We start from the raw sequence: 14,792 nt of genomic DNA on the forward strand, positions 1-14,792 counted from the left end.
TGAATTCTCGGCTAAATCGGTCCTATTTCAATTGGACATTTCTGTAGAATCTAATGGCGCAAATAGAACACAAACCGTGATAAGGAGCTCAAATGTTTTTACTCACTCTTCTGAAATGCACTGTAGCCGTTTCCCTTCCCTTATTGATCTGACCGCTGAATCGCCTAACGATACACGGTTTGTCTCAACAGTGTTATACTGTATCATGGATCTGTAGTTGTGAATGGAGAGTTATTTGAATGTTTTGCCCGTGCGTTATTCCATTTATGACTATCTTTCAACTTGTTGGACTTGAAACAACATGAACTGCGATTAGTTGACCACAAGAGGGCGTATGTGATCCTTTTTTGACTGTTTTGAGTAGATTATTTGGCCGCACAGTAGGTCCATACGATGTACTGTACTGTATACACTGAACCTCTTTAAACGCCAAATGGTTAAGACAGAACGCGGGGGCTCGTCTGATTTTCGGGAGAAGAAATCAATTTACATTGTCTGCCTACAAGTCATTGTCACTTTCTCTGACACCTATTTCTCAAACATATTTTCTAGTGAGAAACCCAGGGACTATGGATTGAATTTCACAGTCAATAGCCAATAAAAAAGCTTATTTTTGTCTCGCTGTAATCTCACTCTGAAGGTATTTCTCTTAGGCCTGAGTGCCATTTCAGGTAGAATAGAGGAGCAAATACGTTCTGGTGGTAACAGTTCCCCATGGGAGGTCTCAGAACCACACATCAATAACCACTCAGTCAGTCTGGAATCACATATTCATTCTGTGTGTCTAAGCTTTATCACTCTTCCTTCAACCCCCAAATAGTACACTGCTCACCCGTTATTCACTCTCTTTCAAGCTTACTATTCAGTGAGATTTAATGACTCTGCTACCGGGTCGATAACTAACTGGCAACGAAGTAGATCAAGGGTGCCCTGAAGTACTGTAGACCCTGTATTTTAATTAATTTAATTCATTTTCATTCAACTGCACCATGGTAATAATGCTGTTTCTCAGGGAAAAACATCTTAGTGGAAAATTGTAATAATTCTGGTCATTTTAATGAATAGTTTCTTTTTTTTTTTTTCTATTTAATTGGAGATCAGAGAGTGAAGATCGAAGATTTCTAAATTCAGTGTCTTTAAAGTGCTTTGATAATAAGGGTAATTTTCTTATGACTCCCTAATAACCTACCAGTAATAGAAGCCATTTTGGATTTTTTCAGTTTTCATTCAAAACAAAGCATCAATTGTTGACTCGATTTATGTTTTTACATAAGCATATATAAGCATAAGACTTTATTGTGTAGTTTTCTTGTGGTGTATTTTGTTCCAGGTGTTTGCCTGTAACATTGCTGCTTACATGTAACATTGCTTTTATGGCAGTTGTCAGGAATGTAACCAGGCAGAATAAATGGATTCAGCACCTAGAAATGCGAAGACAATATGAGGGAGTATGCGGAGTTATAGATTGAATATGAAGGAGTGTGTGGGGTTATAGATTGAATATGGGGGAGTGTGTGGGGTTATAGATTGAATATGAGGGTGTATGTGGGGTTATATATTGAATATGGGGGAGTGTGTGGGGTTATAAATTGAATATGGGGGAGTGTGTGGGGTTATAGATTGAATATGAGGGTGTATGTGGGGTTATATATTGAATATGGGGGAGTGTGTGGGGTTATAGATTGAATATGGGGGAGTGTGTGGGGTTATATATTGAATATGGGGGAGTGTGGGGTTATAGATTGAATATGGGGGAGTGTGTGGGGTTATAGATTGAATATGAGGGTGTATGTGGGGTTATAGATTGAATATGGGGGAGTGTGTGGGGTTATAGATTGAATATGGGGGAGTGTGTGGGGTTATAGATTGAATATGGGGGAGTGTGTGGGGTTATAGATTGAATATGAGGGTGTATGTGGGGTTATAGATTGAATATGGGGGAGTGTGTGGGGTTATAGATTGAATATGAGAGTGTATGTGGGGTTATAGATTGAATATGGGGGAGTGTGTGGGGTTATAGATTGAATATGGGGGAGTGTGTGGGGTTATAGATTGAATATAGGGGAGTTCGTGGGGTTATAGATTTAATATGGGGGAGTGTATGCGGCTATAGATTGAATATGAGGGAGTATGTGGGGTTATAGATTAAATAAGAGGGAGTGTGTGGGGTTATAGATTAAATAAGAGGGAGTGTGTGGGGTTATAGATTAAATGAACTGCAACGGCTGGGAGATTGTGTGATTGGAGGAGAGGGAGTGAGGGATAAAGACTACGGGTTTGACCTGCAGGGGATGAGTGGGATGGAGCTGTATGATTTATTAACGTGTAAAATGGAGAGGCATGTGTAGGGTCACAGTGCTGCTAGGGCATCACAACCATATTCAAATAAGCCTGTTATTTGACACAATATACTGTTTGTGTATTTAGTTTATCCAAAAGGCTCAGCATGAGAAAACTTTAGTTTAGCAGATATGAAGCATTTACTATCCTGTTACACCCCTCTGGAAAGGAAAATAAGAAATAAATTTAGCAATGGAACCAAATTTGGAAGGAGTTTCAGTTTAACTTGCAGATTTTTTTGTCCAAAAAATATCCTAAGTCACAGCTCAGAGTGATACAAAAAATATGAAATATGCCCAAGCACATACAGTGGTTTCTCGAATGGCTTCTGTAGTGACTCTGCGTGACGAATTAAGTTTGCCACTATTTCGATCACTCTCACACTCTAATGAACAAACTGGCATCCACACATGGAATACAGAATGGAAGCTATTTTTATGTTGGCAACTTCTACGATCAGCCTGAATGAATCCATCATTTGGCCTATCAATCAATCAATAAATGCCTGCTGTGGCTAGAAAATATGCAATTGCGGTTGACTCTATTTAATGCAATTAAATGGATTATCTGTCTTTGATGGAGGAGACCCCTTGGCTCCATGTCTCTGGTGTACAGTAGGCTTAAATGCCTCTGACTCAGGCATTTGTATCTGTCGAGGATCTGTATTTTATTATGCAATTTGGCATAATGTTGTCATTAAACAATGTTCTGCAAACATTGTTGTGATGAAACGTTAATCTTAGTGAATTAGTGTTGATTGGAGCGATACATTTTTGACCAATATAATCTTGAGCTGCGCATGATTCATATTCAACTCAGTTACAATATGTGCTCTTCAAGCAACAGGTATGTTCACGGCACATTTTGAGACATTTTTAGCAAAGTAGGAGCACGACGCAGCTGCATTTAATTACTTGTTGAATAGAATGCTCCAAATGTTTCTAATTCAGTGCGCTGCATGTTTACTAGCTGCGAAATAAACACTTGTACATCTCAAAGGGATGTTCACGCCAACGAATGGGTTGACACATGCGTAACAAACCGAGTGCTACAAGGCTAATCATGTGCATTTTCGTCTCTGATTCCAACTACCTGTGCCCCTCGGTGCGACAGCGTTTCCCACCTATTCCCAGTAAGGTGCGCGTGCACGTTCTAGCCTATTGCCTGGCCACCACAGCACTGAGCTGTGCCTCAGACTTGTTACTCTCGCAGCCGATTGCATTGTGTTTCGGTATTCCACAGGCGCCCAGCTCACTCTCTGGATACGAGTAGCTGACGTATTAGAAGGAAGAAATTTTCTGCTGTTTGAAACTTCAAATTTTCACGCTGCTATGCTCCAGAGCTTCACTCTCTTTCATCACGATACCCTCGATACGCGCGTTTCTGTACCTCATCTGGGAACCGCCAGGCAGCCTTAAATTTACTTAAAGAAGGCGTTTTGTTGCCTACGCCGACAAGCTCTTGAGAGCGTTTTCATTTTTACTTTACACGAAGGGAAAGAAGAAAGTGACCCGGGGACATAGCCTACTTGGTGAAGTTTCCACTACTTGAGCAGTCTTGTCCTTCGAGAGCTATGGGCACACTGCGCGATCTCCAGTACGCCTTACAAGAGAAGATTGAGGAACTGAGACAGCGGGACGCGCTTATCGATGAGCTGGAGTTGGAACTTGATCAGAAGGACGAGTTGATTCAAAAGCTGCAGAATGAACTGGATAAATACCGCTCTGTTATTAGACCGGCAACCCAACAGGTCCACAAACAGAGCGTCCTGCAAGAACAGCAGAGAACCAAGAGGCAGGCTATTTCAGCGGAACCTACAGCTTTTGACATTCAGGATCTCAGCCACGTTACTCTCCCTTTCTACCCCAAGAGCCCACAGTAGGTTTTGGAAACCATTTCAAGTGTTTCATGATCTGTTTTTCATTTCGTTTAATGCAGCTTTTAGACGCAGAAGTTCTGAACACATCACATAATACGATTTTATGACGCATGTCATATTTTCTTATGCATAAACCTGGAACATTGTCGGAATTCTAGTTTTTAATTTTCTTATCCCCGTAACAGTTATGCTCCGTTTCATTTGTTATTGGAATTTTAAATGAGTAATTCCGCATGTAAATAAGGTGGAGCAGAAGTCTGATGCATATCTTCTGCAGCTATGAAAATGTCCTGCGTCAGTATCACATTACTTTGAGGTTTACAATAACCGAAAAACTACCTGTAGCGTTCTTGTGTCTACCAATGAAAAATGAACGTTCGAAAAGATGTTCAAAGTAAGACAACTTGGAGTTAATAGTTAGCAAAACTATTTACTGTAGTATTAAAATTCGTATTACATCGATAGTACCCACGGTAATGTTGTTGAAAAAAAAAATTGAGCCTATGTATTTAATCAACTGAGTGTGTTTGTATTCTGATCATGTGAATCATATCACACGTTTCACACTGGACCTGAGGTCCCTGAGCATTTATCATATTTCTAAGTGAATCTACACACACGCTCACATTGTATGACTCTCATGGATGCTAGTTAAGGGTTGAGGTTTTCACTTGTTGCTTTCCCTTGGCTGCTGCCTGTATTTTAGTAAGTTCTGAATGTGGATCAAAGAAGGCACATTGCTTTCAGGAATGCACCCCTCAAAGATGATAATGCAAGCAAGCAAACATGGACATATTTTACACCTTTGACCTGTTAGTTATGGAAAGGTGATACAATAAGGAAATGCAATCATAATACATTTTCAGAGTGGATATGAACATATATGAAGATTTATGATAAGATTACTACAGTATAACAGTAGAGCCAGATGTGTGGTGATATTTCATACTGGCCATTTTCCATAGGGAGAGTTTATTTCAACGATATTTACATAATCTATGTTTGAGGGCAACTTGTACTGTACTCTAGAAATTCATGATGACCTCCAACATTCAGCCAGATAAGAAGATGTTTTCTGTATCTTGCAAACAAAGCACTAACAAATGAGAAAAGGCCACGGTTAATGATTTGAGGTTTGTTATTTGAGGCAGAGAAACAATTCATGGTTGTTTCCAGCAGCCAGAGATACAATCTATAGCCTTTATAATCAGCTGCCAAGATGTCCTTTTTTTGTGTTGGAGATGCAAATAAACTGTGACTCTCAGTGTCTGAGTTCTGTATCCCTTGGTTCCCATATCAGGGGGAAGTCTGCTCGGGAAACAGAATTAACTGTGTGACGAAGCCTGTAGTTTATATAGCGAATCTGCTGCTTGACCATAAGCAGCACTAAATGGTAGAAACAGTGAAGTTTTATGTCCAGTATGAACTTCAAATTCATGTGGTAAATCTCAATTTTAGTTACTTTGTCATCATGCTTGCGTTTAGAGGTGGCACAACTCCAAGGACATAAAGGTTTAAAAAAACATTGAAAGGTATTTGTCTGTGTTTTCTCAGCTGGTCTGGATCATAGAAGAAGGATTGTGTCAGTTGGGCTGTGCTTGAGTTGACAAGCGTTGGCCATGACGTAAACATTTAGCTTGATTTAGCCATGATATGAGCTTTCTATAACCATGAAAGCTCAGTGCTGGTTGTGGGTGTTTAGTGCCCAGTTTTGTTGCAACTTATTTTGTTTGGTTGTATTTTGATTTTATATATATATTTGCTCTAGATATTCTTAGCAGAGTAACCTCACTCTTTAAATGTTTCCAAACTTCCCACATATCATATGTGCATATTCAGTATTCTTTTCTACCTTTAAGGCTGTGTAGGTGGAAAGTAATCACATTCATCACGTTGAGTTTGTGGTGTTTCATCACCTTTTTAGTGCACTTTAGATAACCAATTATAAAACACATTTAATTGCAAAACGTCATTGATGTCATTTATGTAATGTTAATTTATGTATTTGTGTCTTGTTAAGCAATGGACCTTTCAACTATAGGTACTGTATATTCAGTGCCTGAGCAAAACACATGAACTAAAGTAAACTATTCAGGTTTTCCCTTCTTGAGTTTAGCTGCTGTCTACTCTTTAAATACATTTGGCCATGGTATGTGGTCTTCACAACGAATACCATTTTCACTCAGGCTACATATTGAACCTTGGAAAAGACTGTAGGCATAACTCACACACTTCAAATTTTCACATTTATCTTATGAGAATGTGGCAGTGTTTGAAAAAAGCTTTCCAGCACATACGATGGAAATTAGGAATACAATGGAATAGCACAAATGGCATTTGTCAGAAATGGCCTTCTTCCTAACAACTGAAGTCATTCTACTCTAGGAAATGGCTTACCCTGAAGTAATGGATTTTGAATGATGTCTGAGACAAAAATTCTGCTTTTATTTTGTGCTGTGAATCTTTTTTAGGCACACATAATTCATGCCCTACTCACTAGTTATACCCAGGAATGAATGGCAAGTTTCTTTTGTCTCAGGCAACTGTGGACATTCCAGTCTCTGTTTATGGCATCCAAGTTTATTGTTAGTTATTGGTATACTGTGGTCAGGCCTAATGCAAGCTTGATTGCATTGCTTCTTGTCTAAAGACATGCCAAAGGACAGTATTGTTCTTTTGCTTTCCGTGGGTTTTGAGAAGTCTTGTGGAATGTATCCATTGTAGTCCCTCCTAAAGGAGCACATTTTCTCCTTTTAAGGGAATCTGTCTGTGTTTATCTCTCAGGGCTGACAGTCACAAATCTTTTGCGGAAGAAAAGAAAAAAGACACATTGGGAAAGGGGGAGGCTTTTAGGGGAAGAGAGCACACGTCACTGGTTGTTCGTGGATGTCTATCACTAGCAGTTATTCACTTCTTTGGAACATGGAAATTTGTCAGATGTTGCACACTATGTTCCAGCTCTCCATCTGGGCAAAAACCACATCAGCATTCCTCAGAAAATGTTGCCAGGGTGCTCATTGCAACTCGGCTTTTGATATGAAAGCGTTTGATTAATATTGAGCGGCTCAATGAGGAGTGGAAATTGTGTCTTTTTCTGTTGCTTCTTCAAAGTGGGAAGATGACAGGCCATTGAGGTGGCGGTCTTCAAAGCTGGCCGCCACCTGTAGTTCACACCATTGAAAGGAATCCCTTTGGCCTATTCTATTTAGCTTTATCTCAAAGCTTTGCTTTCCTCTAAGGATTTTAACAATATATATTTTCAGATGGAAAAAAAAAACTTCTCCATACTAGCAATAAATCTGTTCCTTAGGTATGCTCTTAGGATTTCAGGTATTAGGTAGATTTTTTGTATATGGTGTCTGCTATCCATGTTTGGATAGTTTATGAGTCAATGAACATGAATATACAGCATCTGTATTTAAGAAGTTTATACACACATCATTTAATTTTATTCTGTTGTGTTCAACAAGAGGCAATATGCATAATTTCACCCTGAGCTGCTGATTTCAAGCATCCATCATAGCCAGAATCAGTGATTCACCTACCCTGACCCGGATTTTGGATAAAAGATGGATGGGCGTGCTCCACTCTCACCCGTAACCTTATTACATGTGATTAACTTCATTTGAGATCCTTACTGAGTCCTTAGCACTGCCAAACTCAGGCTCATCTCATTGGATGTCAGATCGCTTCTGTTTCCATGGCGATGTAAACACAATTCCAATAGGACCCAGGGAAAGAGCATCTCGGCCTAGTGTGGCATAGCAAACTGCCTTCTAATTGCTTTTCTGTTAATTATAAGTAATTGGTGCATGGCTGAGCAATTATGCACCACATTCAGAACCCCAAAAAGCAACCTTTGATCCAAATGCCTTCACTTCACTGTTTCACACAAAGGCCTTGCCAATTGTTGACACAGCAACATAATCAAGTGTGTCAGATATGAATTATATTCTAAATGAGGTCTCAGTTACACAATGTTACGAGAGTAGCGGTAGGTCTGGTAATAAATTGTATTTTCTCTTCTTTTCATAACATAGTTTTTTCTTCTTTTCGTGGGATTTGCCATTTCTGAATATCAATGACTGGATGTGTTTTCTTTCCAGTGTAACATGCAGGTGCAGTAATGTTGTGAGAAATGAACCACATGCTGCTACTTCGGCAGCAGAAATGAAGTGAAATATTTCTGCTGACTCATTCTGAAGTGTGAATGACACAACACGGCTACAAACAATCAGCGATTACTATATATCAGCTGGAAAGAGATGATCGTTTCATAAAAATTCACTCAGTTTGAGTGGATTGATTGATACTTCATTTGGAGCTTCATACCCAACCAGGACATATCTGAAGACTGCGATCTGAAGAGCAGACATATCCTGTTAATGTGAATCTCTCAGAATACCCCGAGGAGGACTTCCACTGCATTTCCTACTTGACTCACGTAGATAACACTATCAAGTTCTTCGCACAGAAGGCCTCTGTCAGGCCTACTTATTTAGGTGTCGGGAGATAGCTGTAGAACCAGAAACTGGTATAACTGGCAGATTTCTTGTCTTAACATTTGTAATAATTTGTCTGGATATTCATGAACTGGTTCACTGAATGGAGGAAAAAGAAAATAATTGCAGGACCTCAAATTAATTCAAATGTGCTGGAAAACAGAGAGTCCCTTGCAGGCAGTATGATCAACCAAATGTTGTTCTGTGGATACAATCTGTGTCATTCAGAAGCGGAAGCAACTGTCTGCTCTAGCCACATGCTCTGAACAGGTTGAGGTCTGTTTTATGGGATTTGCAGGAAGGAAGAAACATACTCACCCAGTTTTTACACAAAGTGAATGTAAAAATACAGCATATTTGGCCCAGTTTGACAGTCTCATCTTTAGCACATCTCCAAGACATTTCAATTATAAAAGGTAACCAAGCATACAAATGCTTTTCAAAGGGCATTAGAGTGTCGCTTTTTCTCTTAGTCCAACAACAGATGAGTGTGCTTATCTCCGCAAGCAAGACATTAAAACGCACACAGGCAGCTTTTCAGTATGGCTGGTGGGACAGAGTTAATGCTTTGTATCACACTACAATCTGTCTGTTTCCTAGTCTGAGGTCTGCCGTGGTCTCCATGGCACAGCAGGTTTCAGCACTGCAGAAGTACCATTATGTCCCAAACACCATTTACTTTTTATTTATTTATTTATTTATTTAGGTATTGGCATTATAACATTTTTCAAAGACTTGAAGTACTTTTTGTATGGTCTGTGCAATCATGTCATTACAGTGATCAATGAGGGCATCATTTTGCTATTTTCTGAGGGTTGCTCCATGCGAGCAAGTAATGACAAGGCCTTTCCGGACAGAGTGAGCTGCTGATTCTGGGTTTAAACGGCTAATCTTTCATGTACTCCTTTCCTCAATAAAATATGACTCACCGGCCACCAAAATTCAGGCCAGACCAACATGTCCAAATAAGGGTTTTGATGGCCAGTTCCCCAATTTCTTACAAATTTGTTTAATATACCTTTTTTTCTGACTTACCCAGACTAGACTAGACGAGATGTTTGATTTCATTTTCATTTTTGTGCATTCACTCGCTCAGTTTCCATGTTAGCATAATGTGTTAGGTTAGCATAAAGACTTGAAGCCTATATGAGTCAGTAGCCTACCTCCTTCAAAGTGAAGAAATACACCTCCAAACTCCAAAACCTACATGTGGTATCATGTGTATCTGAAATGTTTTTTTAAAACGCGAAACAGTTTGAACTATAACCGCTATCCTTCCATCTTCCGCTGGTTGATCCGCGCACCTTCTGAAGGTATCTAGCTCTTGTGCCGGAACTAGCTCTAGCTTCAGACGGTGCGCAGATCACTGCGGTCAACCCGTGGAAGATGGAAGGATACATGTGTGTTCAGCACTCATAGTTCAAACTGTTTAACATTTAAAAAATGTTCTCCTCACCTGTCTTTCAAATACCCCTACCTTACCTTGTGTAAATAAGACAGCTTTGGAGTTGCTATAAGATTTAGAGGAGGTAGGCTACTGACTCCTATAGGCTTCAAATCGTTATGCTAAGCTAACACATTATGCTAACATGGAAACCAAGCCAGTGAATGCACAAAAATGAAATCGATTATCTCATCTAAGTCTGGAAAAAAGGTATATTTCCCAAAATGTTGGTGTATTCCTTTAAGAAAAGGCTCTTACATGGTAGGTCTGTCGTTTAGTGAAAAAATAAAGACTTTGTCTTCATTTTGGAAACATTCAGTGTCCCTCTGTGACTGTATAGGGAGAAAGTAAAAAAGCTTAATTAAATTATGAGAGCAAGTTGTAAAAACCTACTACAGCACGAGGAGTTATAAGTAATGCAGTTTCATCTTGTTTTCTGTGTATATGCCCCTGTGCAGTTTGGTCTATTTTATTGTGCTTATAAAATAAAGTAAAACTTTTTTGAGACTTACTTTACAAAAGTCGAGCAATACACCCTTAGAATCTTACCTAGAACTACAGTAGGTTTATTAATAGAATGTTGTATATTATAGAATCAGTACTGAGCAATATAGTAATTATTACATAATAAAATTTCACCATATTCCATTTGTACTTACAGGTCCAAGGAGTTAATCAAGGAAGCTATTCTGGACAACGACTTCATGAAGAACCTTGAGATTTCTCAAATCCAGGAGATTGTAGACTGCATGTATCCAGTGGAATACGGGAAGGATAGCTGTATCATCAAAGAGGGTGATGTGGGATCACTGGTGTATGTTATGGAAGGTATGTCACAGGAAATGTTTTTTTTTAATTCACTTAAGCATCGGCTAATATTCTAGAATGAACTAGAAGTGATATTCTAAAATGGGCTGAAGATAAGATTCTAGAATGGGCCTGGGGAATAATTCTAGAATAAGCTTCGGGTAATATTCAGGGCAGGTCATTTATTTTTGGGTCATGTGGGAACAAGTGACATACAAAAAAACCCCCACAGAACCACAGAACAACAGTCCTGTCATTTTTTCCATTTTCCTTATCTTAATTTTCTGTGGGCAGTCAATACTTTTTGGTGGGGTGTTCCAGACATGCCAATATCCCCTACCTTTATTGTATAAAAGTCATCACCACTGTCTAATAACTCTAAACATATGTACCTAAATTACCTAAAGGTGTGAGTTCTCCCTCCCAGTTGAGACTAAGCCAATTCATGAAAACAAGTGGTGCTGAGTGGCTCTCCCTGTTAAGGTACTAGTGTATATATACTAGGTGCCATAGTCAGGTATAGAATCTGGACCATGCCAGTGCTAGCTGTTTCATGTTGGTACTATTAGTATTATTGGGGTAGGCTGTCAGTCAGCAGGATGACTTGTTATGCAGTAGTGAACCCCTACAGTCAGTTTGGCTCCCACTGTCTTATCTGTACAAGCTACACTTGAGGTCCATTCACACTGTTATAAGAGCCTCCTTAGGCCTGGGCTTAGAGGGTTGTTAGTCCCGGGCTAAGCACACCTGCCCAATCTAAAGAGAGCTAGCACCAACCGTAGCCTTGGGCTAGCTGACCCTGCTCCGGAGAACAAACATGGTGCCAAAATAGCCAGTCCAGGGTTAATAAATGCATGTGTGGGCACAGCATAAGCTAGCTTTGGGTTATTGTTAGCCTGGGGACAAGGATATCCAGGGCTTACTATAGTGCAGTGTGAAAAGGTCTGTGGTGTGTCCTCTCCATCAGCTCACTGTCTGTGTATTGTAGCAGGGGAGCTGTGGAGATAGAAGTAGCTCAGCATCACATTTCTGGACAGTATTTGCTGGCCAACAGAGGAGGCTGAGATGAACAGAAACACAGATAACTATGGCATTTTGAACCGGAAGAAAATAGGGGAAAAAGTAAACTGCACTCACCGCACTCACCTCAAGTGTTCTTTTTGTAGTTAAGTCCTAATGTTTGATTAAATTGCACAAGCCATGCCAGTTGAGACAATAGAAAAACACTAGAATGGGCCCTGGTTAAAACTATGCTGAACTGCACAGTTAATCTTTAACTAATTGTCTCATTTGAAAATAGAACTGGTTCTAACTGGTCTGTCCCTTTTGGGAGCCGATGTTGTTGGGCTTTTCAAACTGTGTTGCCACATTGAAATAATGACCATGCTGTATGGTCTTGTTTATTCTATCTAAACATTTACATTCCACACCATTTTTATATTTAGCAAGAAGTGGAGTAAGCTACTGAGCGCCATTCAACTCTTACTTGGCTCAGACAGTACCATCAAGGCATTTTCTCTGTCAAGCAGTTCGTACAGTCTATTAGTGTTACCTATCTGGAAAATGTTAGCCATATTAATTTGAGAATATGCTTTCCAGTCACAATGCTAGTTTAGCTGTCAGAGAGTTCATGTTTCATCTTGCTTGTAATCTGAATTATTTATCTTTCTCTATTTCTTTTAATTCTCATTTGAATATTGTGGCAGAAGCACAACCCAGAATATGACTGAATTTACAGTAAGACAGGATGTCAAGATGATTTTTTTCTATGTTATACTCTCCAATCCTGCAAGAACCTAAAACTGTCTGTGGAATTTCAATGAGACATTTTTATAACTCCTGAATTTAACAAGAAAAGGAGATGCATAGTCGTGCTGAGATTTGCCGCTGTCGGTGGTTGTGTTTGAGTCATGATTTTATTGCTTACTGAGGAAATTAGCTTGCTTGATTTAATGCAGATGCACTTGTGTTACAGAGTCTGTCTCTACACAACATCCTTTGTGTCTGCATTGAATATGAGAGTTGTGTTTAAGGGTTTGTATATGCATAAAGTATTGAGGAAAACTATGTGTAGGCCAGTAGCTTGATATCTATATGACCTATAAATATGGTAAGATTTGTTTTTCGAAGTTTTCATGTGTTTGTTGTGATTTCTGTGCTTGTATTCCTTAAGTGAGTAAATTGTATTGACCTGTGGAAAATTTTGGAATAAAGTGAAATCAGATTTGAAAACAAGACTTTAATGCCTGGCTGCAGCATACAGATCAGATCCCGATGTAATATTGAATCCATGGTTAGAAAATAATGCATTTACCAAAAAAAGACAAAACATTTTATTTATAATTGGGCAAAATGATAAAATACTAAGCAGTTAGGGTGATATAAAACTCACTGTTTATTCTGTGCTTACTGTGTTTATTCTGATGATTAGTTGAATGATGGAAGTGTATTTCACCCTAATTTATCTGAAAATAATATACCACTAGATATACTGTAAAACCACACTAAATAACATGTGATAATGTTATTATTAGAATACACTCAGTGAGCTCTTTATTAGGTATTTATGAAACTTATGATAATTTCTTTGGTCTTCTGCTGCTGTAGCCTATCCACATAGAGGTTTGACACGTTTTGTGTTTCTGAGATGCTCTTTATTTTGCATTACTGACACCTTCCGGTCAGCTTCCTGTCAGCTTTAGCCAATCTGTGGGTTTCCTCCGGGTACTCCGGTTTCCTCCCACAGTCCAAAGACACGCAGGTCAGGCTGATTGGAGAGTCTAAATTGCCTGTGGGTATGAGTGTTTGAGTGAATGGATGGACTGGCGACCTGTCCAGGGTGTATTCCTGCCTTTCGCCCAATGTATGCTGGGATAGGCCCCAGCCCCCCTGCAACCCTGTTCAGGATAAGTGGGCTAAGATAATGGATGGATGGATGGATGGATATTTACATTAACAGGCTGGTGTACAGGTCTACCCTATAAGGTGGCCACTGAGTGTATGTGAGTAATACTGGCTGATTATAGATATATACAAATATAGTCACAGTAGTAAATTTTGCTCTTGTTAGTATATAAATTATATGGCTAATGCGAAGACCGAAAAGAATGGATACAATTGATTGTTGTACTATTTCCCTGGAGTCTGAAGCCCGTAGTAGTTCAAACTTGTTTCAGCAGACAGTTTTTGTTAAGCCAACGAATTAAGGACAAACAAAGGATAAAAAAGGACTGGAACATGATCTATGAAGACCACGATCTTAATACTTCCTGTCAATTTAATGAAGTCGTGCTCTTATGGTTCTCATAAGCATGAATAAACACATTGATGTTGATTCCTAATCTGAAGATGAGATGAGAATTGAGAAAAATATTATTGAGTATTTTTCTTTTCTCACAGAAATTCCTTGAGTAACTATACTGATGCTGCTTAAAATAAACCATCAATAATCCTTTTAAAATGCAAGACATGCAGTATCTATTGGAAAAGGTTAGTATGTATGGAGATGTTAAACTGGGGGTGACAATGGGGGCAACATGGCTCAGGCGGTAAGAGCAGTCGTCTGGCAGTCGGAGGGTTGCCGGATCGATCCCCCGTCCGGGCTGTGTCGAAGTGTCCCTGAGCAAAACACCTAACCCCCAAATGCTCCTGACGAGCTGGTTGGCGCCTTGCATGGCACCCAATCGCCATTGGTGTGTGAGTGTGTGTATGAATGGGTCAATGAGAAGCATCAATTGTTCAGCGCTTTGGATAAAGGCACTATATAAATGCCAACCATTTACCAATTTATCTAGATACATGGCAGACTATTACTGACGTG

General features: G+C 39.4%; 1 protein-coding gene across 2 annotated transcripts in view; it reads left to right on the forward strand.

Annotated features, from left to right (window-relative positions):
* prkg1b (protein kinase cGMP-dependent 1b) overlaps nt 1–14,792 on the forward strand; it is a 125,792-nt gene that overhangs the window by 7,933 nt on the left and 103,067 nt on the right. The window contains exons 1-2 of one of the 2 annotated variants that reach the window (XM_061231343.1): nt 3,706–4,218; nt 10,827–10,993. In XM_061231343.1, the coding sequence (XP_061087327.1) occupies nt 3,914–4,218; nt 10,827–10,993 (472 nt within the window). In that variant the 5' untranslated portion in view covers nt 3,706–3,913. Of the gene's footprint in view, nt 1–3,705; nt 4,219–10,826; nt 10,994–14,792 lie in introns of those variants that run through there. The other variant, XM_061231344.1, reaches the window with a different exon arrangement.

The sequence above is a fragment of the Conger conger genome, chromosome 2 (assembly GCF_963514075.1).
Source record: "Conger conger chromosome 2, fConCon1.1, whole genome shotgun sequence".
Taxonomy (NCBI): domain Eukaryota; kingdom Metazoa; phylum Chordata; class Actinopteri; order Anguilliformes; family Congridae; genus Conger; species Conger conger.